This window comes from Sander lucioperca, chromosome 4 (assembly GCF_008315115.2).
Source record: "Sander lucioperca isolate FBNREF2018 chromosome 4, SLUC_FBN_1.2, whole genome shotgun sequence".
NCBI classification, from domain to species: Eukaryota; Metazoa; Chordata; class Actinopteri; order Perciformes; family Percidae; genus Sander; species Sander lucioperca.
In genome coordinates this window covers 34,753,570-34,781,387 of record NC_050176.1, presented here as the reverse complement: position 1 = coordinate 34,781,387, position 27,818 = coordinate 34,753,570, and the positions used below count along the sequence as shown (strand labels likewise).

The window sequence follows — 27,818 nt, the reverse complement described above, 5'->3', positions numbered from 1 at the left end:
AGTGTGCTACCAGCGAGAGCAGCGCAGTAATTGATTCTTTAATGGAATCAGGTGATTTAATGGCTGTCTTGCTGCCTTGACAACAGCGGACTTGCTTTCAGCTAGCAGAGTCATTTAAATGGAAGCCTTCAGACTGCCTGTGGTTTACAGTGATTGCTGCCCCTCATCAATTTGGAGAAAAAAGCTTTTTCTAATGGAACAAATAAAAGCCAAACAAGATTTTGTGTGCGTCTGAGTGCTTGTGTGCACGTGCCATTGTGTGTGAATGAGAGTGGGATTTTCCTCTAACACTGGCTTCTGTCTCATGGCTGTAGCTTGTAGGGTTCCCTCTGTTTCATTGTTTGTTATGCACATGACTGTTTTAATCGTTGGCTGGCACTGACTCCGATTTTAACTCCCTTCCAGAGTCCTTCTGGCAGAAGGCCATTCTCACCGTAAAGGAGATTGACTTTCTTAGTTTCCAAGAAGATTTATGCTCTCATGAGTAATGATAGAAATCCACAAAGGAAAATGTTGTGGTATTATTGGACTGTTGCATGGCAACAATTCAAACAAAGAGAAAATGAGTGACCGTTTTAGAGGACGCGTAGTGCTTATAGACAAAACCTTAATGTCACTTTTATGTTGAGTGGAAGTTATTGTTTTCCTGAGAAAGCATTGTCACACTGTGAAGTACTTGAAACTGTGAAATGAATGTGGAAATACTCTGTTGAGCACTTTTCTTCCTCTGAGACATCACATGGCACCAGCTCGGAATAGAAACATCGATTTATAGCTCCTGCATTGAATTGGAGACACAAAGCTTTCAACAAACAGCGTATTTATAGGATTTCTAGACTTTGTAGGAATCCTGTAAAGCAGGGCTCTTCAATGTTTTTTTAAGGCAAGGACCCCTTAACTAAGAGAGAGACGGAGCAGGGACCCCCTACTACATATATTGTATAAAATGAGTTGCGTGTTTAACTGGGCCTACAATAACGTGTGGGCGGCCTAAAGCCTTTATGAATACCTTTTTTAGTCTATAATACTAAGCTATTAAATAATTGTTGGCATTATTTTATAAATCATGTTTTAAACATAAATGTGGCAGAGTGAATCCTTGGGATGAATTTTATGTGGATGGACCTTAGTGACTACCTTACCTCAAGGGCAGTAACCCTATCATCGTCTTTTTTCACAAATAAGCAGATTTTTATTTGCTAATATGTTGGATTTATGTAGTGAAAAAACTTTCAAAAAATAAATAATTTGGTGGCGCCCCTGTTGAAGATCTCTGCTGTAAAGCATTTTTTTAATATTGCATCCCTTTGCTCAAAGAATTTATAGTTTCAAAAGTCCAAATTCTCATTAACTCATTAGGTTTGTGTGACATGTTGCAGTTATTCCGGAGGCAGGTTTAGGACCGCAGAATGTGTTGGTCAGTTTAAAAACATGAATATTAGTTTGATCAGGCTTCACTCGATCTATATGTTACTATGTGCTTTGTGAACAACAGCCAATATTTCCTCCACTCTCCCCCACTGTTCTATTAAGGTCATATTGGTGTGATTTATTGCTGCCATTTGTGGGTGTTCAGCACAGTGCTCTAATTTTCATTCCTTATTCTCAACAAGTTTATGTGCTCGCTGTATCCAAAAGCTTTGAAACTATTAAGGCAGGTTTCATCTTTCTCAAAGCTGGAAAAGGATCTCAGTTTTCACAATCCATCATCAAACATAGAATCTCCTCAAAAGTATATTAATCATGAATTTGAATTATTTGAAATGGATATTTTTATAGATGATGTTTTTTTTTTTTTTTTTAATAGATAATTAACCACAAACTCGGACATCATTGATTCACATATTTGCACGCGTCGGTAGAAAACAGAATGATTATTTTGGCCAAATTGATTTGAGTGTACAGTATTGCCTCAATTACTAGAATAAGAAGATAATCTTCACACCCCATTAAACCATACTTTAATTACAAAAATCCCTGCAAACCGTGGTTGTGACAGATGTTACGTAAAACATAGTTTGTTCTGCTGCTCAGACTTACACTCTTGAAACATTTTCAAGAAATTGTAATATTTTACTTTTGGCACCACTTTCAAAACTAATTGTACCCAAATGTCTACATAAACTTCAGTCCAAACTGTCTTCAATGGGAGAGAACATTTAGTCTCATTCCTCTTAACCTTCAAAACATTGCTTTCTCAACCAACTTACATAAAACGGGCATTTACTGTCGGCTGATTTAAAGCAGGGATATCACATGATTAATGGGATATGATAAACTTCTGCCAGCTGCAAAGGCTGTGCAGTGGAAAAAATGAGCTTCTCTCTTCTGTAGCCTGATCCGTACTGGATTTTCTAGGCCGATACTATTATTGTTTTTTGAGAGTTTAACAAAATCTGATAAGAATATATTGACCATTAGTCTTTTTTTTTTTATAAACGTGACAATATATAATTATAAGAATTGTGGCCAAGATATGTATTTAACGAGACATTTTGCAGTTAAAAATAACTACAAATACAAATTTATCTGACATCTGGTGCCAGATCCCAGAGTGCAGTGGGTTGCAATTGGACCGGAAATGGATCAGGCCTTACGACTGATACAGAACAGTTAAAATTCCTACTGATAAAGATGCTGCATATTGGCTCAGGGCACCCCTAGAAATAATTTGGAAATAACTAATTTATAGCTAAGTTCAAATGGCTTAATTCTGGCCCATAACATCACAGCCATAATTAGATTGTATCTCAGACTGCCTTTTGAATTCAAATTTGAATTAGCAGTGATAAAGTGATGTAGCTGTTTCAACAAAAACAAAAAACCTCATAAACTCATAAAGAAAGTTTTACTGACTTGCTGTTTTAGGATGGTCTACAGTGGTTTGGATGTCAGCTGAGTGGTGGGGCAGGCACAGTAGCTGCTGCCAAAGAAAGTTAACGCCTAGCTGTTGCCCACCCATCACAGCATGTAGATAACTCTGTCCAAATCCACCTAAGAGAAGCACACTCTTGCTGAAGTGCCTCATGTTGAGTCTGTGCACAAGGCTAAAGTAATGTCTGTGTGTGCCACAGCTGTGGCTTTATCTGTGAAGTGCCAACTTGACACTCTCCCCTCCCCATCAGCAACTACACCAGTGACTGTCTGGAAGTATGCTGCGCTGCCAGACTGCTGGGCACACATTACCGAGGCTGGTCTATATACATGTTGTTAGTCTAAGGAAATGGAAAATATTTTGGCCTCTAATCAGCATTTATAATTACATAAAGAGATTCGGTCTAAGTTGGCATACCACAAACTGGTTCATCATATTTGCACAAAAGCTCTGAAGAATTAGAAATCTGTTTGTGGTGTTTGCTAAAGCTGCATTCATTTTCTTTTTTTTGCCATTTGGGGGCAGTGGATAAAACATCACATATTAGCATAGCATCTTATAAATTGTTATGTTGTTGATATTGGCAAACAGTTGCCTATTTACACACCCAACAAACACAGAACAACATTAGCATTCATTTGGATTTTGTGTTGTTGGCCACCTGACAAAATTAAAGTCCCATATTCAATTTATAGCTTTTTTTTTGGTAGCTGTTTTGGTCTTGATTAACTCCTGAGAGAAACATCTTGCATTTCAGATGCTAAAGGCCACACTGTGTTTACCAGTTAGTTGCTAATCCGGTCTGTCTCATGTTTGGCGATGAGCAAGCAGCATACAGTGTGTTTTTTGTTTTAGCTGAAAGTCTGCCTGTTGTGTCGAAAAATGAGATTGATGAGAGCTGAGTTTGCGGGCTGGAAAACAAAAACAATGAGCTAAACAATGCTAAAACGCTCCATAGAGCCGAGGATTACCTCAGAGTTAGTGATAATTCTCCATGAGTGACCCCATAGTCATTGTTAGAGCAGCTTTAGTTATTGTCTATTTTGACATGTTAGTTTACTGGCAATCAAGCTAACGTGATCAGTATAAAAAGAAGTTAACTAAAACGATGTATTTAGTTGTACCCCATAACTAAACAATCAAACACTCATTTTCTGTGTTTGCTCATAGAGGCTCTAGAGCTCCTGGGCACCTGTGTCACCTGTTTGCTTTAGGAGACACAAATTCACACCTGCCCTCCCCAGCTTCCCAAAGCTATTTTTGTCCACTTCATCGCTCTTGCATGCACAAGTTTCATTCATCAGTCTCTATTCTTAGTCCTGCAATACTAAAGACCATGTGCCGTGTCTTTGTTCACTACAAGTGTTCCTAGAATATTTCTATGTATTAGCAGCCCCAAAACACAGATTCAACCACTTTATAAGCTTCAACAGAAGTTTTAGAAGTGCACACTGCTATTCTAAAATAATTTTCTGCTTGCCATTTAGGTGCATTTCCACGGAAGGATCCAATTGAAGTGTAAACGATAACATGTTTTAAAAAGACCCTTTAACATAAGTGTTTTTCGGCTATAATTGAACAAATACCCTAAAGCTCTGCGCCAACAAATGAATCAAAACTCAGTTACATCAGCAAACTTTTTTTTTTATCGTGAGTCAACCTCTCTCACCCTGTTTGCATTGCCCACAATTGTTTGAACAACAATAACAACAAACTCATTTCATGCTCTGTTTAGGGAACTAATTACGGAAGCCTCGGCCGTTCCGGTAAATGGCAGGGACAACTTTAGCTATTCATAGCCTTCCTTTTCTGAGCTCACAGCAATGAACTAGCAGTCCCGAGGGGGGGGGGGCAGTGCAATCTGAGATAGGTCTAATGCTTCCCACAACAGCCCCGGGACCATACAGCAAAGACAGGGAGAAGCCTTACAAAGGGACCAGTGACTTTTTCTTCAAGGTCAAAGCAGTTGGTTTTCACTGAGACAGATAAAGTATGTGAGCCTCCCGAAAATATATGTTCTCATCTCGTACTGTATGTAGTGCATTGAGGGGGTTTGGAACAGCCATCTGCATAGCTGATTCTTAATTTGTCATAGTTAGGATTAAATAGAGACCTTGTGTGGGCATTGAAAAGGCCTATTGGCACTTTAAAGCTACATTAGCTATGATTAGTAGTGAATCTCTGAACTCATGTGCCTGATAGTAAACTGCCAAATGTAATTAGTCTATAAATCATGAGAATAAAAGCTTAAAACCCAGAAAGAATTGTTTACTAATTGAAGATTAGACTGAAAAGAATGTATGCCAAATTTCTCTCCTCTGTGTTGTTCACAATAAAACAACTGTTTGGAAGACCTTTTTGGGCTTCTCTGCTCTTGCCTGGGGTGTTGATCTGCAGCTACTGACATGTTGGTTGATTGAATGACTGCGATGGTGTTATTCTTGTCTGCTTTGTGGCTGGTTGACTGCAAATTTGAATTGCCCTTTTGGGATAAATAAAGTTGTTTGAATTGAATTGTATTTATTGTGGACTACTTTGAGAAATGGGCATGACCATCATATAGGCTTAATTCACTGTACAGAGTTATATGACGATGAAGAAAAGTGTGTGTTCAACTATAATGATGTGTTATGCCTATGTGTAATTTTAACTGTTGTTGATATACTGTTTTATGATTTGTAAAATATCTGTTATTTATCTGGTCTTACAATACTAAACGGTCACTAATGTATACAGAGTTGGTGCCCTTGCATAAAGAGGCTCCACTGTAGTACTTATTTCTTACTAGTTGTCTTTAGGAATGGGCTGCTTACTGGTTTCAAGGTATTCCTGCGGTTTGAAAAAGTCAAGGTTTCAAAACCACTACAATTTTCCGTCATACCACTCCTAAGGTATGAGCTGTTTTTTTTAATGAGTCGTCAAGGACAGAAAATGCAGTTTAGAAATCCCTCTCCCTGCCAGTGTGCGATGTCTTTAAAAATAAAATACATTGTGGTCAATGGCAAAAAAAAAAGTTCTTGTCTTTTAACTTTTTGTCTTTTACATTTCAGAATAACACATTTTAAAGCTGTAATTGCAATACCGTGAAACCGTGATATTTATGCTGAAGGTTATCATACCGTCTTATACTGGCCCATGCCTAATTGTCTTACAGCTTCACATGTATTGGTGGAAGTCATTGATACTAATAAGCCTTAAGGATGGAACTGCTTTGCATGCTACCTACTCAGCCCACTACCACTTGGACTCGACAAACCCATGAGTCACACATCCCACTTAGCTTTATTTACATAAGCGTTTCTTGCTCTTGAATGTTGAATCAGTAGAAGAAAATGTGTGTATTAAGTTGATTTGCTTTTGAGTGCTTTTAGTCTTTGTTTCAGAATTCATTTAGATGTTAGACTAAAATGCCAAAGCAAGGAGCATACAATGCCTTTTTGTTTTGCAACATTAAGTCACAGTGGTTATAACTAGGCTATTTTGACTGTGATTAACTGAAAAGACATGGATGCATATCTGTGATGCATGCATACACATTTTGTTCTTCCAAAAGACGGTTTTTGTTTAGAAAAACACAGAGCTGCCAGTAAATGCTTGGCACGTCTTGCATTCAAAGATACGGCCTGTGGAAAAATGGAAACATGACAAAATCTAACTAGAGCTGTCCACTTGTGATCCGATCACTCAGGACAGATGTTAAAACTAGGTCAGAACAGCCTATAATACATTGTAGGGCTGCAACTAACGATTATTTTCTTAGTCGATTAATCTGTTGATTATTTTCTCGATTATTCTTAATAATAATTAATCTTATTATTAGTTGTTTGGTCTATAAAATGTCAGAAAATGGTGAAAAATGTGGATCAGTGTTTCCCAAAAGCCCAAGATGACGTCCTCAAATGTCTTGTTTTGTCCACAACTCAAAGATATTCAGTTTACTGTCACAGAGGAGAGAAGAAACTAGAACATATTCACATTTAAGAAGCTGGAATCAAAGAATTTTTACTTTTGTCTTAAAAAAAAATTACTCAATCCGACTAATCGATTATCAAAATAGTTGGCGATTAATTTAAGAGTTGATAACTAATCGATTAATCTTTGCAGCTCTAATACATTGTAGTACTAGTAATACTTCTTCCTTCTATTAAGGATCATACTGAAGAATTCACAGTGCGTATGTCAACAGAGCAAGCCAATGGTCTGTTTCAGTTTTTTAACCACAAACAAACCGGATCGGACTTTAGATGCAACAATTTAGTCAATTCAGTGACATATTGTGTCTGTGTGAATTTGTTACTGTTTTCAATTAAGTGAGAACTGAGATTTTGTGTCTTGTTTGGTAGCTTTGCCAGATGTCTGAAAGAGTCAAGTCAGTTATGTTTATATAGCCCCAAATCACAAATTTGCTTTACAATGTATGCTTCATACGACACCCTCTCTACCCTTAGACCCTTAACACAGAAAAGGTCCATAAAAAATCCTGGCTGGAAGATATTGTAATGCCATTTGACTTTTCAAGCTGCCCTTTGACCCCGTGGAGAGATTTGCATGTTAAGAGGATGCAACTGCAGATTGAATCACTGCTCCCAGTAGAACAACCTGTTAATTTTTTAATTAGCTAAAAAAATAATATATACAAAAAGATTTTACATTAGAGCCCAATTTAGGGCTGACATGGTAAACACTTGGACATGAGGACCTTTGATTTATTTATGACAACTTTCAAAGTTCTCACTATACAAAATACAGAACACATAATTTGAATATAATCAGTAAATGTCAGCTAAACGTGTGGGATGTCTCGTTCTTGTGTAGTAAAGGCCTGTTGCCCAGGCATGCAGTGTGATGCAACAATCTGATACTAATCTTATTGAATGACTCTGGTATTGGACAGATGTGCGCATTCCACAATGAATCCTGTTACTTTGTCTCTTTCATTATAAAATTGTAGCAACACCATTTTATAAATTATACAAACAACTATAACATTCGCAAAAGCCTGAAGAAAGGTTTAATGGATGAACATCCCAGTTGTGAAGTTATGTGTACAAGAGTTGTTATGGCCTCACATAACTTCACAATACCCCGAGTTTAGGTATTCATATGTGAAGAGAAAAGGCAGAATCGGTTCATCCCTAGTTTTTTGCAATCATGCGTGCACGTCAGTTGCCTGTAAGTGCAGGGACATATGGACTGAAAGAAACTTTAAGCTCAAGAGCGTCAAGATGCTTTGATGGTGACAGATAAGTGCTGTTGCTTGAGTTTGATTCCCGCCTGTATTGCTGCATCTGTGACACAGCGTCAGAGGGAGAAGCTGTCTCATTGTAGATAAAGCTCTGGGGCCTATCTTCCAATTCTATGTATGGTTTGAGACATTACAGAAACAAGCTATGTGACTTGTGTGTTCATTTAGTAGGTTTGCCTTCATAATCTAGTGAATGCATAGCAGCCAGCAACACAGTGGATTTAGAAGATAAACATGTCTTTTTTTTGTTTTTTTTCCCCCCGAAGCTTGTAAACTACTAAACTCATAAGGACAATTGTTGCTTCTGATACATTTAAGCCATGTTTTGCTTTTGTATTTGACAGATTGGACTTTGTTTATTGGTTTTGTTGGAAGTTGGAACACTAGTAGCTCTTTTCTGCCAATCTGTCTGCATGTGAGGCACAGCATCCAACGCTGTGTGATCTGAAGCCAAACAAAATCCCACCCACCTTTTTTCAATAGTGTGGCTCCAAGAGCAAATGTTTAATGTCCATTATTCTTAATTCAGAGGCAACAATAGATCATGATTCACACTTTGATTTGGAGGAAATGAGCATATAATTGAGCATGCATTTGTGAGATTCTTTCTTTTTTAGCGGTTGTTTGAGAGTCGATATTTTTCCCGTAACAAACACAAGCTGAGTGTAGACACAAGAAAACAATTAACATATTTTAACCGTCGGTGTCTTTTTTTTGTGTGTCTCTCTGCAGAATGCCAAGCCCTTCTCCTCCTCAGACAGCCTAGCGAAGGTCCAGGAGGTAGCAAGCTGGCTTTTGGAAATGAACCAGGATCTGCTGTCGGGGGGCAGCAGCAGCAGGCGGAGTCGGGGGCCGGGGGGTCCGGCAGTGCGAGGTAACGCCTCCTCCACGGCTCGGGCACCCCAGCAGGCAGCAGAGGAGGGTGATGAGGATGAGCACATGAACCGGGTAGTAGAGGAGGCACAGCAGCTGCAGCAAAGGGTATGGCCAACTGACATTCAACCAATGATGCTGTAGTCACATGGAAGGATGTGAAATATAAACCTATAGATTTGAATTTGATTAGCGAGTTGTAAATTGAGGTGTGACGATGCATAGATCAAGTCATGTAATTGTGGATGTGCACCGTGTTAACCAAGTGAGAACTTTTAGGCAAGTATAAGTGCAACAGATTTAATTTAGCATCAGACCTTTCCTCTGAGGCATTGTTTGTTTTTGTCTGGCTCTTCCCAGCCTGAGGCATCGCAGGTTGATGGCGAGAGAGAACAACCATGGGCGCCAAGTGAATCAGGAGCCAGCAACGGCCCTCAGGGAGACGAGGAAGGGGAGGAGGACGAGGAGGGCCCACCAAACGAAGTGAACGGAGGAGAGAAAGGAGCCCGATGGATGTGGGGGGCAGAGCAGAGGCGACTACGAGGCCAGCCGCTGGGCGAAGAGGACGAGGAGGAGGAGGAAGAGGAAGAGAACAACAACAGTAGCAGTCACCAAGAGGAGGAGGAGGCGGAGGAGAGGACAGAGGGAGGGGAGGAGCAGGGAAGGGAGGAAGAGGAGAGGGAAGAGGGCGAGGAGGAAGAGGAGGAGGATGAGGACGAGGAAGAGATGGACCAAGACAGTGATGACTTTGAACATTCGGCGGAGAGTGGGAGGGAGGAGGAAGAGGAGGAGGAGGGAGAAGGGGAGGAAGGGCTGCGGTCTCCCTCTCTCAGGAACAATGTGTCAGCCCCCAATAACAACCTGGACTCGGGTTGTACGCACCAAAGCTCTTCCAACAAGAAGGTAAGCACAGCTGTTGATTGATTTCCTTGGAAGTACTGAACCGTCTTCTGAAGAAATGGTTCCTATGTATATTAACAGTTCACAGGGAGTTCTGTGAATCCTCCAGTTAACAGAGACAGTTTCTGGAAGATAATTGAGGTCATTTTTCAATACTATGAGCTCCACAAACTAAATTGAATTCACCTTCATTTTATTAGGGTGAATGCCGAGACCGCTACCTCAAAAATTGGGCAAACAAAAACCTAAAGCATGGATAGATACTACTGGACGTAAGTGAGAAAATGAGTAATGTCGGTGAACTGACCCTTAATTATACTTCTGCAGCAGGCACAGTAGTTTCAGAAGTTTCTCAAAGAAAGTGTTTGGTTATTATCACATCACTGCTGTGATAACTTCCCACAATGTACTGCACTGACAGCACATGGTTCATATTTAAAGCAGCAGCTCCCTCTTTTGGCACAAGTATGTTACTACACTGCAAAGTCAAGGACGATAAAAGCTTAAACATACACAGCTTAACTGAGTAATCACAAGTAATTCACAAGTAGTTTCTTTAAATATGTGATGCATTTCAGGACCATGTTGTTATGGAGTTTGTGATAGAAGAGTGACAGCAGAGTATGAAATAATAATAATAATAATAATAGCCTCATAAAATACTTAATTCAAGTGTAGAACATGTTTTAGGACATGTTAAAACTCCAAGCACGTTCATGCCTCGCTGATTGATCGCCCAACATGATGTCTGATGAGTAGGGAGTAGCACTTGATGTTCAAAAGACAAGTGTAACAGATTGTCAGATCTTTCCTCAGTATCAGAACAAATGTGCTCCGTTGAAAGATCTCTGATGTAGCACAGCACCAGTGTTTGGGCGTTAATGCCGGTGTCTCGTTTCAGTGATGACTGATGTCATGACTGTTTTGTTAAAGTGTTTCAGTGGCCTTCACAACACCTGTATTTGAAAGGAGGAAATGGAGTTGGCCATGGCGTTTTCTAGAAGCTAGGGATGATATTTATGATTTGCATTGTGTTTGCATAGAGTTTGACAAGAAAAGAAATTCAAAGAGGTGACATCCTTAGGTATTGGCTTATTACTGATATGTCATATATGTATATATATTTAGACCAAAAAAAGCACATAAAACTTAAAGAATTCCTTGGGGTCATTTAGATGTAATGCTATCATGATGTCCTGTAGACTCCATTGGAGTACCAGGATCACTTCAGCAGATGGTGGTGTGAGTCTGTTGAGAATAAAAACCCTCCCACCAGTAAAATTATTTGTTTTAATTAAAGTGCTAACTATATTGTGCATTTGTGTTGTTCATTTACACCACCAGTCAAAAGTTTGGACACGTTTTCCCATTCAAGTGAATGAGAAAGCGTGTCCAAACCTTTGACTGGTACTGTAAATTAAAATCTGCAGCAGCATCAGCCCCCTTAATCCAGTATTTGTCCGGTTTTAAGTGAACAATGTTTTATGCCTTTGTATAAAGCCTATTATACATCTCTTCACCAGAGGCAACATAGAAGACACCAGAGATAATACACCCATCTCAACAGACAGTAATGCTTGACTAAGGCTGTGACAGATTTGTCATCAGCGGTGTAGTCTCATGACAAGTACGCCGCTCTTCCCACAACCTTCTGACAATAGGAAGCTGCACAGCAATGGCATTTAATTATTGCTGTTGAAGAGCATGTCTCTCTTAACCGCCACAGTTGTTTCCTGTATAATATGTCATACCTGGGGTCTCAATATAGAGTGATGTTATGTGTGTGTGTCTGAGCCTTTGATGGAGATGTTGCCCTTGCTTTATATTGGCCTAAATATAGCAGTTAGTCTGAATTTGCTCCTGTGTGCCTCTCACCATCTGACACAGCTGTCAGATAGGTTTGTCAGGGTCTTAGTCACTGCAGTGGGCCAGCTGGCTTTGATGTTGAATGTACACAATTTGTTATGCTGTGGGTCTTGTATGCTTGGAATTTGGAGTGGTGTAGATAGAGTAGATCAACAGTTATTGAAAGCTTCATCCGACATATTAACACTCACTGTGTTTTAGTGGGAATGATGACTTCTGAATGTGAGTAATGGCGAAATATTCAGGTTTTTTTTTTCTAGCCACTTAAACCATATAGGAGATGGTGACACACACTTCCAAGCATAGAAAACAAAAATAAAAACGGTATCTTAGGAAACCTCAGCGCATTCTTTTACGTATACTGTTGTAGATTTGACCACAGTGTGTACAAATTACAGACTTTTGAGATTACTTATTTTGCATTTTCCAAAAAAACACTAGATTAGAGTAAGTGCTGCACAGAATGAAAAGAAAGAAAAGGTTCAAACTAAGCAGAAATAGGTTAAACAATAAAGTGCTGGACAGAATAAAAATAACATTTTACAACAGGTTAAAATGTTAAAAGCTTAAAACAACCGATTCATTATTGCTTAATCTGCCGATTATGTTCTCAATTAATCATCTGGTCTATAAAAAAAAAAAAGGGAAAATGGTGAAAAGAGCACATCACAACCCAAAGTGGCATCTTCAAATGTTCTGACTGACCCAACAGTCCAAAACCTAATAATATATTTAATTAACCAACTAATCGTTGCAGCTCTAGAGACAGCTAATTGGCCTTGGTCAGATGATCATAGACACCTTGAAGAAAAGCAACAGCAGCTTTAAGAAGTCCAAAATACTGAGTGTGTAGGCTTAAAAGGGCTTTACTCGAAATACTGAATAAAAAATAAAAAAAATAAAAAAACGGGCTGGGATTGCCTCCACATGGCTCTCACAGACCGTTACCAATACGTGAAATACAACGCACACACGCCTGTATATTAAGAATCATGAGTCCTTTTAGATGGTAAAGCGAGTAGAAAATTCATAGGACAATTATTACACCTATATATGAAACCATCAGTTATTAGTTTGGTAATGAAGTAAAACTTATTATATATTTATTTACCTTTTTATACTTTTCAAAACCAGGGTTACTTATTGCTTGACAGTAGTAGTAGTAGTAGTAGTAGTAGTAGTAGTAGTAGTAGTAGTAGCAGTAGTAGTAGTAGTAGTAGCAGCAGCAGCAGTAGTAGCAGAAGAAGATAAATTACCTTCATATAAGTTACACATTTAAAGGTCCTGTATGATATATCATGTGCATTTTGACAGCTGCAGTATCCATATGCCAAACAAATGGCAACAGAGTTGTAGTAGAGGATCAGTACCCATGTTTGGATCAAGAATGTGTCAGTCCATTTGGGGGTGAGGCGATATCTGCAAGCACTGTATGTGTGGCAGAATTATGTAAACACAAAAAACTGCATGTGTAAAGTAGCAGTACACTACAAAAACTTACAGTTTCTTTGTACACTTTCTGTGCGTGTCTTCACACGTCCTTGAAGGCCAGACTTTAGGGCAGATTGTTTTCCTAGGCTCCAGGTGCTGTAGGCTTTGGTCACCAGAATTAGACGCTTCACCTCCTCTTCTTACTTGACACTCTTGTCTTTTGACCTCGTGCCAACGGGGTGATACTTGGGGCCCTGCTCATCATTTAACCTTTTTAAAAATCTTTAAGTGCTTCATGAATCAGTATTCAAGCCTTGCATTAATGTCCCTGCAGGCCTAATGTGCAAAGATATTCCGGAGTTGAGTCAAAACTTCATTTCAAGCAGATGCCTTTCTATTTAAGGAAAAAAGGGAATACATAATTTGACATTTTCATGTGTCAAATGACCGAATATATAGTGTTATGTTAACCCAGTGGTTCTCAAAGTGTGTGCCGATGCAGGCAGAGCAGCGAGCACATTCTGGACACTTATGAGTTTCCCCACTGTTGCGTGTAAAATGACCAGAATAACACATAATTTTCTTCCTTCAAAGGAGGGAATGGCAGACAAAGTTTGAGAATCACTGGGTTAACATGAGGCTAGTAGCCGTTGGGCTGAAGCAGGTGTTGATATCTGAATGTGTGTCTGAATTTGAGGTATTCGTTACACCACATACTGTGATTTAATGAACAGTGGAGAACATTTAGTTTAGTACAGTATCTAAAGTTTTGATATTAGCAAGCGCAGACCATTAAATCAAACACTCCAGTTACTACTAATGTAACGACTTGGATTTGAAACCTTTTATACTGCTCAGCTTCACAGACAAAATGACAGACAAGCTTGAAACTAACATCTAAGCTACTTTCATTTGTTAGACTGTAGAAAAATGAGGAATTTGATCATTGTTCCAGTATTCTCTATTTCCGTAACTCTGCATGAATGATGTGCAATCAGAAGTGACAGATGTTGATATTTTTTAGGGTGCAGTTTGTTATTTTGTCCAAGTGTAGATATTGAATGCGCTTTACTGTTTTACTTTAACAGCTTTTAAATCTGGAATTGAGGGACCAAATTTTCCCATGGCTCAGAGCATTATACAGATTTTTTTTTAAATATTACTTTTGTTCCCAAGCCATAACCAAATCTTTGTCTTACAATCACATTAAGTTATTTTAAACTGGCATAGTTATGTTTTTTTTTTTTTTTTTTTTTAATATGTGATAAGAATAAACAGGAAACAAGATTATGCCCATGATTTTACAGGATTAGATGTCTCATAATGGCTCATCAGAGACCTTTGGTGGCAAATGGATCTGCAGAGCTATGACAAGGCAAAGCGGTAGGGCATGATGGGGGCAGAACGCATTGACAGTGCGTTAACATTGACATCAACACCGGCTGACTAATGAATTACAGTGGTGCTCATAAGTTTATGAACCCATGCCAAAAACTAAACTAAAAAGAGGAATACACAAATCATCTTTTGGAAATTGATTTTAATGCCTTAATTTTAAAGGACACAAATTTTCTTTGTAAATGAATAATGTATCGTCAATAAATAAATGTTCTTCCTTAAAATACAGGGGGCATAAGTAAGTACACCCCTATGTTAAAATCCCATAGAGGCAGGCAGATTTTAATTTTTAAAGGCCAGTTATTTCATGAATCCAGGATACTATGCATCCTGATAAAGTTCCCTTGGCCTTTGGAATTAAAATAGCCCCACATCATCACATACCCTTCACCATACCTAGAGATTGGCATGGTTTTATTTCAGTTAGCCTAATAGCTGGTTTGATTTGCATTGAGAGATTATCTTATGGAAAGTACCCCATGCCAATCTCTAGGTATGGTGAAGGGTATGTGATGATGTGGGGCTATTTTAATAGTATATTTAATAGCTCATATTTCCAAAGTTGTTACTTTGAGTATTGATCGAAAGGGGAAAAAAAGAGAGAGGTCGGGCGCCTGTGTAGCTCAGTTGGTAGAGCATGTGTCCATATATAGAGGTGTACTCCTCGACACAGCGGCCACGGGTTCGAAGACGACCTGCGGCCCTTTGCTGTATGTCATTCCCCCTCTCTCTCCCTTTCATGTCTTCAGCTGTCCTATAAAAATAAAGGCCTAAAATGCCCCAAAAAAATCTTTAAAAAAAAGAAAGAAAAGAGAGGTCAGCTGCTCAGGGAAGTGCTTATTGGTTAATGGCTTTAGGAACAGGGTGACTTCTACAAGTTTGAAATAATATTTTTCCCTCCGGTGTTCCCACTCTGTTGCTTCATCCATAGTAACAGAAAGCTTCATTGCATTGAGCAATATGCCTCTGAACCATAGGAATGTAAACTATACCGACATACTTATACCACTGCACAGTAATGTACACTGTACTGCAGGCTGTTCAATATTTGAACAGTTTTCATGTATTACTGTTTGAGGTAGGGATGAGTATTAACTTGTCAGCCAAATGGTTTTTACTGTTGCAAACTTGGACAATTTGAAGTGCAATCAGTTCTTCAGACACACACACACACACACACACACACACACACACACACACACACACACACACACACACACACACACACACACACACACACACACACACACACACACACACACACACACACACACTGTTTATTGCCACTAATTAAATGTTTTTCCAAAGGAAAAGCAGCCTGCTTATTGTAGCAGGCATCTCCCACACACTGGCCTTGTCACACAGGCAGAGATGAACCTCAAAGGACCAGTGTTCTCATCCTCCCACATGAAACTAATTTGAGTCTCATTATATACTGAGATATACACAGACGGTGCGTTCAATGAAACTGGTAATTTACAGTCTCATGGTGCATTCAAAGTTGTTGTTAAATGCCCTTTTCCCATCTGGTGGTTGTTTTTGTCATTCAACAGCTATTTACTAGTGAAATAAGTTATTGTTATAGTGATTACATTATTATTAAACATTTAATTTTGACGATATGGCCTTAGCAATAAACAAGCCGTTCTTTAATGTCACCAACTGTTTAGTTACCCTTCTTTTTTTTAACTTTCTTGAAAATTATCGGTTCAGGCACCGTTAAGGCACCGGTACCGTTTTAAAAGTATCCAAACCAAACAATACCCAACCCTAATATTGACTCTAGATTCAAATGTGTGACAATTTGTGTAAACAAATACACATCTTAAAATCAAGTTCATAAAGTCATTTTCTTTGCATTCATTTGATTCCCAATCAAGATACTCTGGTAAGAATTGCTTTCCATTGTTAATATGTACTTAAAAACAGTTCTGAAATGCAAAATAATAGAATTTTAATCATGTGATAAAACACGCGATTAATCGCAATTAACTATAGAAATTCAGCGATTAAGAAAATGTAATCGCTTGACAGCATATATATATATATATATATATATATATATATATATATATATATATATATATATATATATATATATATATATATATACATACATACATACATACATACATACATACATACATACATACATACATATACACACACACACACACTTCCACAGGCCCTTTGAATTGGTAGTTGCAGTCTCTCCTTGCCTGTCATCTTTTTTACTCAAACCTTAGGCAATAATCCCTCACTGGCTTCCCACTTGCTGTCACATGCATTTCATGAGTCGTCCAACCCTGCTGCTGATTGTCTTCTGCGCTGCCTGAGAATTTTTTAAACCAGCTTTTTATATAAATCCAAGTGTTGTGCTAATTGATGTCAAAATCACCACAAGTTGTTCAAACTTATAATTGCCTTGGGTAGGCTTTGCTCCAAAAAATATTTCAAACACAAACCACCTCTCCAAATTAGCGAGGATCTGCATGTGTAGTAAAAGAGAGAGCTGTTTTGTTGTTACATGTGTGTGTGCCCACCACTCCTGCAAGCTCAGCGTGATTTTTTTTTTTTTGTCAGCAGCTTTTTCTGCTTTACAAGGCAACGACAAAGAAACATGGACCAAAAGGATTTTCCCGTTCATAGAGCATACAGTTAATTATACTTGCAGGTTGTCTGTGCAGTGACAAATCTTTTGACTGCAGTGGTAATCACGTTTGGGAAGCAGAGCCTGGTTAAGCTGGTTAAGGGGCTGATTAAGTTTAATTGTGGATGCTGAAATTGTTATTGGAGTTATTGTATTTTGCAGCTCTAATTTGCATTACAGACTTAATGTTCTTAAGAAAAACACTCTTGGTTGTGTGTTTATAAGGTTCCAAGCACAGTTTGATTCTTAAAATGTCTTGTAAAAACCTGCATCTGACAGGGTTTTGTTGTATTGGGGGAGTCGGCAGTGCAGCATTGTTGTCCCAGTCTTTGACACCAGAGGGAGGCAGTGGTCTGAGAGTCACGTACATACATTAATCCATCAATGCTTGTTGCAGCTGTGCTCAGACTGCACTACAGGCTTTACCCAGCAATGAACGCCTGACTCACATGGAGATTGTCCAGCAATGCGTGAAAACGAGTGAGCGTTCATGTGTTTACTTTCTCTAGTAATGCCTCTGGTGTTTGGCAGAGGTTGTAGCTTCATTGCTTGCTGATGTAGAGACAGTGTAGGTGTGAATAGCAATTTTCATGCTAGAAACCTTCACTTATACATGTGTCTACTATATCAATATTTCAATGTAATAAACCATGCTCCACTGCATGTTGGGTGGCACACTGCATCATTCATAACGGATTGCAGAACATGCACCTCAATGGTATTTTCCCTTACTTAAATGAAAAGGCTGATCACTGCCTGTCATCAGGGTGCAGTAGGAATATCTAGCGATATTTCATCTTATTGAGAAAGATTTTCTAATCACAAAGTGATCTCGTGCTCTACAGAGCTGCAGTGATGGGGTATAAATGATATTGGCAGCAGTGAACCAGCAGGAATAGTGTTGAAGAATTTCAGTGCAGTTAATATGCAGCTGTAAACATTTTACTGATACTAGTAAAAACTGCAACTTGCTATGTTTTGCCTGTTTTATAGCCTGAGTCGAACACTGTTTGAACTACAAACATTTTCTATGAGAAGCTAAATGATTGAACCAGTATGCAAACACAACAGTCTGCTGTACTTGTCACTTTAATCTAAATGCAGTTTTTGTCCATTTTTCAAAGGATGAGAGAGAATGTGGTTCCTTTTATTTGTTTCGCTTCTTCCAGGTTTGGTCAGCAACATTAGTTACCATGATGGCAATGTTGCTATTTTTTATTATTATTTTTTTTATTTTGATTCAATGTTAATAACTTTATAATACACATGCAAGGCCTACAGTGTCCCCCCCTTCCACAGGGTCTACATCTGCAGGCATACCCCGTCGTCTCAGTTGCCCTGTTGGAGGTGATTTGTAAGTGTGCTGAGTTACTAGAAGCCACACATTCTTGACCTCTGACACTCCAGGGATTGCAAACTCAATGACCAGGCAGAGAAACATTAAAAGAAAGCAGACAAATGGACAGCAGACATTTACCCCTGTAATAGTCTGGATCAAGTACATTGCCTGATAAGCCGGACTGGCTTTGCCCCTCCCCTGCTGTTATCCGTGTGTCAAAATCCCTTTGCTACGGGAAACGACAAGAACAACCTCGGAGCTAGCAAGCTAACGTTACACACTGAAAATGGCAAGTTTTGACCAAAATCGGAATTGTGCAATTAGGCAGGTCTGCTTGGTTCTTTCAGTAAATGATTGTAAAGATTTAAAAGAATATATTGGCGGGGATTCCTATGGATGAAGTACACACAGCGATAGACACTTCTCAGAGCAAGTTACGTTTACCATGTGTCCAGCTAATTTAAATAGCTCACGTTACTGTACTGTGTGAACAGTTAACTGAATTTAATAATTTATGTGGCGTTTTCTTTTGCGGTATGCAAATGTTCCACCAAAACAAGTTCCTTCCCGAGACCATTTTGCAGAAGCACCATCGCTGCATCCGGAACTTGGTGCCGCCCAAGACAATTGTGATTGGTTTAAAGAAATGCAAACAACCCAGAGCTTTTTTTTTCTCCCATCCCAGAATGTAATCTGTGGTTTAGCCTAGATATAGGTCTGGTAAGACTAATAATTTAGCAAAAGCTAGGTAGAGTTGTTTTATTCCTGGTATTGATCCTCTATGTTTGGGTGATCTTGATTACTATAAAACTCAATGGAGCTGCATGTTTCTATCTACCCTTATAGCGCCATAGTCCAGATCTTCTAAGATACTCACAACAGTGTCAGCCTCGTCATAGGAGGAGGTAACATAAGCTTAACAATGCACAAAATTAGAGCCCCTAATTGTGGCAACTTTAGGAACTCCAGGAACTTTATCCTTTTTTCCACCAGAGGAATATCTGAAGTTTGGGTTTCTTGGTCATGTGAAAGCAAACAGAAATGCAGTCATTTTTTTTTTAAATGCCTTTACATGTTATGGAAAATGGCATAATAGATAATGTTTAAGGAAAATGTTCTTGCAAGCATTGCAAGGGCTCCAAGGGTAAATTTGCTTGCATGGCTTGCAACGAGTTACTTTGGGCTGATCATGTTGAAGCAGACTGGAACAGTGTGTCCGTCACATAGCTTTATGACCTAAGATTAGTCCGAAAGCTCAAGTAACCTCTACAAAGCCTGGGGCAAGTCCGAGACGAGCAGCCATCCACAAGTACCTCATTGGTTATTTTATTATATTCTGCTCTTGTGGTAAAGAATGGTCACGTTACATTTCGGTCCTACGAATAATTGCTCCGTCTCCCATTCCCTTCTATTGAAGCCAGCACTATGGACAAACTCAAGCATGTGATCTCCAGGACTCACAGATAAGCATTGATACATTTATTTTTCCGACTGTTTTATCACCATTTTAGTAGTCATCATACTACCAGACTACAACTTGTAGCTCTCATACACAAATTGTGGATATGATTTATTTAAAAGCTGCACCTAAAAATGTATATACTTTTGTCTTGTTTGGCACACTTGTTTGCATAATGTGATATTTTGCTTGCGAAGAAGCGGAAAGGAAAAATAAGAAAAAACTGCACTAAATGGGTGGTATCACTACTAATTTGACTGGCCGAATGTTCAGATAGGGAGCTCTTTCTCATCGACAGCCTCTGGTGTTTGTTGAACTTGGTCAATTGGCTGAACAGCTGCCAATAAGGCGCCAACTTGCTCCAATTGTGCTGAACATACTGTAAAAACGATGGGCGTTGGTCCTCCACAAACACTCAATGGCGTCCAATTGCCTGGTGTGTCAGAGCCTCAGTCTACTCTGATAGATGCATTGGCTCTGTAATCCTCCTCAAACAATGGTGGATGTGAGAATAGAAGAGGGGTTAAGCCCTGTAGGTCTTTCTGTTACCATGTGTTCAGACATTTTAAATGCACACAGAGAAGGCGGTCTCTTGCCACTTCTGTAGATATATACATATTCATCACAGATTGTCAGCTGTTTTCTGCTGCATGTTCATTTCCTGTGGGAATTGACATAAACAGCATATATAACTTTTCTCAACTCCCTGGTGTTGTACCAGTTGTCGTGCCTATACACCTTTTTACCTTCACCGCATTAGTGCCTCTTTGTGTCGCAAGGGTTAAATGGAAAAGACTCTTCTCTCTTTGCAGCTGCATGTGAACACACTTTAATAGACTTAAAAGTCCATCCCTCCTGACACTTGGTCAAGTGAATCCTTGTTTAGGTGCATGTGTCACACATACTAACATTGTATCATAACTAACTACTGTGTGATCGTCTCCTGAAATATCCTCAGCCTCTTTGCTGACATAGACAGAGTTACTGACATTCCTTAACACCTTGGTTCATGGAAGTGTCAGAGAAGGTTAGAATATAACATATCCCAGCTTCAACCTTTCATTTGATTTAGACGAAGATATAGTAATCTGCTGTATGCTGACAGTTTTCATGGCGTAAAGATAACTGGGCTCAGTAATGATGTAGCCCACTAAGTTGGGAGGACAAGAGGGGGGGTCAGAGAATGACCACAATGAGGAAGCTCCCCCGGACACGTGGGCTGCGTTGGACGGCTGCTGGTACACATTCCACCAACCGAGGGGTCATGAGAGCAGATTCCACAGTGCCTGTCTGAGGGGGAGAGGCTGAGTTGGTCCATCCTCTTTTCAGGCCCTGACGGCAGCTGCTCTGCCTGGCTTGGGCGCAACAGTGACCTCACACCCCAGAGATATTTTTAAGGGTGCCAGTCAGCAGGGAGATGAGTTCTGAGTAGGTAGGTGAAGAGGCTCAGCGAGCACAGTATTGAGACGTCTGCACAATGGTTGTGAAGTCAAAGGAAGGTACTACATTCATGTAAGAAAAGTTATCTGCTTGCTACAATAGTCAGCCAGGTTTGGGAGCTCCTTCTGGGATATGATCCAGTAGACGGCCTGTTTTGCAATGCTGAGGCATTGCCCTTTTCCCCGTTTCTCGTCTGGTGCTCGGAGAAAGATGCCAAATGTTGCCTTTGGGAAAGAGAAAACTTCGTCCCACGTCCTGCTGGAGAATCAGCCACTCGACCGGACAGACCCCAAGGACGTTGCCAAGGAACCGCCTCAGAAAGTTCTCAAGATATTTAGCATCAACATCATTGCTCAGAGTTTCTGTCGCAGGCGGGTGAGTATTGTACGTATTAGGCCCGTCATACGGGTTGGGTTTGGTTGAGCCACAGAACACACAAATGTCAAAGGTCATCTCTCACCCCTCTCCCGTAAGTTGTTGTTGTTTGTGCTGTTTTATCAAAGTGTCAAATCAAAATTGAAGCTACTTGGCTGCTTTTATTCTATGTTTTGTCAGCACAGTGAAACGTTCACTTTTACAACAGTTAATGAACCTTTTTCAGTTCTGCTGAATTTTAAAGTCCGTCAAATTAACGTAAAGTCACCCGCCAATAAACAAATTAGCAGAATATCTTCTTTTTTTTTTAATGAAGCCATGTTTGAATTTAAGACTGAACTTAAGACACTTGTGATAATGTAAGATGTATTTGTCCTTTTGTCAGACGTACTTCAGTCGTTTCCGCACGGCCACAGATACAAAGGTTTGCGTGCCACGGCTCCACCAATGGCAGAAGATGGGTACCTTAAAAAGGCCGTCGCCAATGAGCCTATTTTTAGGTCACGTTTTTAGATGAAGATATGTCATATGTGTGTGCGCAATAATTGGGCAGACAATAGGAAAAATACATTCTTCAGTTGCAGTTTATGGAGTGATTTTAAATTAAGTAAAATTAGATTTTTATTATGTCATGTAAGTAATATCTAATATTCAGATTAATAAATCATTTGGTATAGGATTTTAATATACCGACATTTGTTTGTCTTAAAATGTAAAACAAATTAAGTGAATAGCCTATATCCGTCAGTCTCATCCATAGTGGCCAGTGAAGGAGTTCTGAGCGTTTGACCGGTGTAATTTACCATAAATCACTTGTTTACGCCTACTTTTGCCCATTGGGGGTTTTGTTGTCTTAAGTGGGAGGTACTGTATGTTTGCATTTATAATTTTATAAAAGAGCAAGTTGAAAGTTGAAGCAGTTCCAAAACATCAGTGCTCTTTAACTATGACATTAGTAATTTCTTCCTCTTTTACAGCAAATTAGGTTGACCGTTAGGAGCTGTAACAGTAACACTACTTACATTAAAAGTCTCCTTTGACACTTGCTGAATTAATTTATCTTAAATAAATAAGATTTAACTCTTATGTCAAGTAAGATGCTTTGCGAACGAACCCAGGACAATGTTTGAAAAGACAATCACTCTAAATGACTCTAATCTCTCCATGTTTTGTCACTGGCAGTATTAACATTCAAACATCAAGAGATTATAGCTAATCAGGGGACACTAACGTAATTGTTCAATCTTTACATTTGATTTGATATTAATAAAATGTAGATTAAATAAATCTACATATACCAGATTTATTCAGACACATTCAGAGAATTGCATTATTTTTACATATATTTTACATTATTACATATAGAGCTTATGTCACTCCCTAGTTTTTTGTAAATTGTAGATATGAAAAAAATGAATTTTCTCAAAATGTAAAAAATAAAATCCCACATACAAAAAATAGATAAACCCACATAGCTGCATTTGAACTCTGAGTTACAATGGTGCTGACGTTGTTTCCTTAATGTCATGAGCGATAGAAAGATAGGGAGTTAAAAATATCAACCTCTAGTCTGTTAGAAAAAAAATTGGAGATAGATGAGGTAGTGAGGACAAAGGTTGTGAAATATCAGACTAAAATAGAAATAAGTCACAATGACAGGGGAGTGTCAGCTTGTCCTTTTTCCTTTCTTGGTTTTAATCTTGGATCAAAGCTAGCTGCTGTGTTGACCAGCTTTTTGAGACAAAGGGTCTGTTACAGTGATTTAGTTTTAATTAGTGCTGTTTATACAGTAGTTAAAAAGTAGGTTCAAAGGATGAGCTGAGAGACCGCAGCAGGAGGTTCCTTTAGTTAACACAACCACGGGCTTAAAAAATATCCAGTCAAATCTTTGTTGCAAGGCAGAGGGAGTCTGTGTGTTACACCTCCTTTGACATTAAGATGTTTTGCATCATCCCTGATTACATCTCCACATATAATCTGTATAATTGTACATGTTGCAGTTATACCTTTATTTAGCAGAAAAGACATATTGTCTTTACTTCCAAAATTTGTCTGCTCTTTAGCTTAAAGTGCTCATGTTATGCTTTTTGGCTTTTCCCCTTTCCTTTGTTGTGTTATATATCTTTTTGTGCACGTTATAGGTGTACAAAGTCAAAAAGCCCAAAGTCCACCCCAAAGGGACTTACCATCTTCCAGAGAAAACACTGTTCACAAACTGCTCCAAACAGCTCTATTGTAGTCCAGCCTTTAATTCTGTGACAAACGTGCGTCACTTTGTAACACACGTTATAATGCTCGCCTAGCTGCTAGCATGGAACTCCCTCAGACTAGCTATTAGTACTTACTGCGCATGTGTGACTCCCAACAAAGATGGAACAGAAGTGAGATGTCTCACTCTGTAGCTAAAACAGAGAGCTCAACACACAGGGTGAAAAGAGGAGCTGCAGCAATGTGCAGTACAACAAATATATGTGTTTTCTGAAAATTAAACCACATAAACCTATTCTGGTATAACCTCTAAATACAATTATGAACCTGAAAATTAGCATAATATGAGCACTTTAAGAACAAATACCTGCAATAATAACGGCATTCCCGTCAGCCTCAGCTGTGCTTCAGCTGAGCCTCCAGCATGGGTGCTGTAAACTCTTGGTTTTGTTTATGTATAAGGTAAAAAAAAATGACAGCTGAGACACTGACTCATTTTTCATACACTGAATTATGTTTCAAATGATAGGCTCCACATCTGTCAACCTGTTAACAAACTTTACATATAGTATTCTTGGGAACAGCACTAAAGAGATCTGTCTCCAGCTGGATAATATTTGGTTTGACTGTTAAACAAGAAAGAACTGTTAAAAGCATAGTGGGGATTATGCCTTGAGTTGAATTGTTAAACTCTGTCATATGTATGCCAGTGGATAGGCATCTGTGTTGGTGCTCAGGAACTTTACTTTTGATCTTTTGCTTTTGTTGTTTAAAAAGGCCAGTATGCCAGGAAGCTCTAAACTAAAGAAAAGGAACTTGAGTTTTTAAGGTTGTTTATGAAGTCTGTTTTGTTGGATGAACTTAATGGAAGGTCCCACAAGGCCAGATCATGGGGTTTTTGCTCCATGCAGAGCAGGAAGCCACGTAGGCTCTGCTCTGCATGTGGCAGCTGTCTCCAGTGAATGGCATAGCTGGGATTTCCCAGGGTCTCTGCGGTATTGGTACCAACTTAAGTCGCTTGAAACTGTCTTCAAAAGGAACCAACTATACTGTAAATACAAATTGTGTATGCTTCAACTTTCTATTTTGTAGCTTGTATTGTCTACTTTTTAAGTCCTCTTTTATTCTCTCGCTCTCTCTCCCCCCCCCTCCATATTCATTTGGACGTGGACATGGGAGCTTTCTATCAGGCAGTGTTGATTCTTGTATCTATGTCTTGTATCGTCAAGTGAGATCTACACCGACTAAAATGTCTCCTACTGTACTGATAAAGATAGTCCTAGGTTAAATTTCCAATTAAAACGTGACCAGGAGAAGCCACACTGTATTTCCGGGAGCCAGAATGGGCATCCAGCTGTTGCAGGAGATAGCGATCAAGATATAGAGCATTAACAGCAGGACATTTTAGTTGTGGTATTGCTTTTCTCACCCACCACACCCTGCGCTGCAGGCTTGTTGAGTAAGGTGATCTGGACTTGCCCAAAGCAGCTATGTCTGTATCAACAACTATCAGCAAGATGCATATGCTGTTTGAGCAGGTGTTGTGGGTGTGTGGCAACTTTCTTTAGCGAGTTTGAATTAGAGCCACAGGGTTTCCTGTGGTCTTGTCTACAGACGCGTTAATTAGAGCCACACATCTACTGTACTTTTTTGTTTTTGCTCTTTTTATATATTGTTTGCTTCATTTGTTGGCCTTTCTCAGTCTGTCGCACATTTGTTGGCCCACTGGTCTGAGACGCATATGCATCCATCGAGGGACTCTTCTCGCATGTGTTTCCCCTGTTACTACAGTTTCTACTCAACTGGTTAATTAAGACAGAATTCCATTTAAAAAATATATTAAACTAATGTGTGAGCTGAAAGCAGAGTGTAACAGTTAATTATTAAGTTTTTATGCATATGTTTCTTAATTATGGATCATCGCGACATCTGTCACTATTTGAATGCGCCGTTTTTTTTTTACCATCTATTTTTGAGAACGAGCCTGGATACACCGAGGACATTCGTATTCACTTTCAATTTGAGTTGTCTGTCCCTGTCCGTTACGTGACAACCAGGGTGACATGATACGGTTCCTGATCCTGCTACTACCGAGTCAGATGGTCTTAATAGCGCCTCAAGTGTTGGTTGTCTTTACTATTCATATTTCAAAACCAACTGTTTTCCATCAACAACACCTTGACATCACCTCAGCTTATTCAATGTTTGGATTTTGCTTAGTTTTTTTCAGTTTTTTTGCTGCTCTTTCTTCTTCTTTTGTCTCATAGTTTTAGTTGTTTAGCAGAAATGCAACCTGTTGAGACAACCTGTCACTGTTTTGTGATTGTCTCTGCACATTTGTAAGTACTACAATGATGCATGTGAGTTAGGGTTGAGTAGCTTGTCAAATTTAAATAACAAAACTAAAAAATGAGGAATTAATATTAGCTGAAAATACAATTTCACAGGCAGCACACATTTTTTTTAAGGGCCGCATATATATATATATATATATATATATATATATATATATATATATATATATATATATATATATATATATATATATATATTTTTTTTTATTTATTTATAATATACCAGATGAGCGCCCAGGCAGCACACATTTTAAAGGTTGGTACAATGGGGAAACAGGAAATCCACTGTTAAAATGAAAAGTAGCCACAGCAGGAACACTAACAGCAACCACCACAGGAAACTTAATTTGTGAAACAAGCACCTTATTAAAATACTAAGTCTTTTAACATCAGCAATGCAGATTTGTATGTGCTCTTTATTAAGCACCATTAAATGTAAGTAAATTAATCTCCTCTGTGTCTCAGTAACAGTACATTTATTTTAAACTACCTCACTCCCTCATTATTCATTAGCAGTCAGTGTTTCACTTTAGATAAGCTTGCTGCCCTGGAGGAGCAGCTGCCTTTACTAACGTTGGTCTCTGTAGATAAGTGTTGTAAAGAAAGTGAGGCTCTGCTGACAGTATCATGCTGCTTGACAAACACCATCAAGCCTTTTAACTGTTTCCCCCTGTTTTTGGATAGCCAAATGTAGAATATTGGGTTTGAAAGCACAAGAATCTAATTTTTTTGACTTTTTATTTCTCTTCTTCCATTACTGATGCAATATATTGAAACACACTGGATTGAAGTTGAAATGAGATTTAGTTTGGTTTGGTGTATGATTGTGTATATTCGGAATTTCAGAGTTTTCTATTCTTATATTATCCCCGAAAAACTAGAAAATAATTGTCAATTGCTTGTTTCTCTAAGAGAAGCAGAGAGACATTAACTATCATGAAAATGGGGTTGTAATTATTATTTTGTTGGTTTCTGAATAGTGGGTAATAGTGGATAAGCATTAGATAAGTTTATTAGTCAAATCTATTTTGATAATCAATTTAGTGATATTTGAAGTGGCCACCATTCTCTCGTTGCAACTTCTCAGTTGTGAGCTTTGAGCTTTTATTTGTTCTATGTGACGGCAAACTAAATATCTTTGGTTTTTACAGCGTTAGTTGGAAATACAAGACATTTGAAGACAGAAATTGTGATTGTAGAAAATTGTGATTGTAGGAAATTGTTATCACAATTTTCACTATAATAATACAATTATAGTTGGCTGCAGCCCTAGCCCTAGTATCTGCTGTCGTATGTTCATGTTTTAAGTCATTACACTTTCTTTGCTTGCAACAAAGAGTCATCCCATGATATTACCTTGATGCATTTGACCCAATTTGTTGAGCACATGCAGACGGCTGGCATT

At 38.8% G+C, this 27,818-nt stretch overlaps 1 protein-coding gene across 6 annotated transcripts in view; it reads left to right on the top strand.

Annotated features, from left to right (window-relative positions):
* fbxw7 (F-box and WD repeat domain containing 7) overlaps positions 1-27,818 on the top strand; it is a 128,224-nt gene that overhangs the window by 38,225 nt on the left and 62,181 nt on the right. For 4 of the 6 annotated variants that reach the window (XM_031276765.2, XM_031276764.2, XM_031276763.2 and 1 more), the window contains 2 exons: positions 8,853-9,101; positions 9,354-9,896. In XM_031276765.2, the coding sequence (XP_031132625.1) occupies positions 8,922-9,101; positions 9,354-9,896 (723 nt within the window). In that variant the 5' untranslated portion in view covers positions 8,853-8,921. Of the gene's footprint in view, positions 1-4,762; positions 4,866-8,852; positions 9,102-9,353; positions 9,897-21,453; positions 21,852-27,818 lie in introns of those variants that run through there. The other 2 variants (XM_031276766.2, XM_031276767.2) reach the window with 2 other exon arrangements.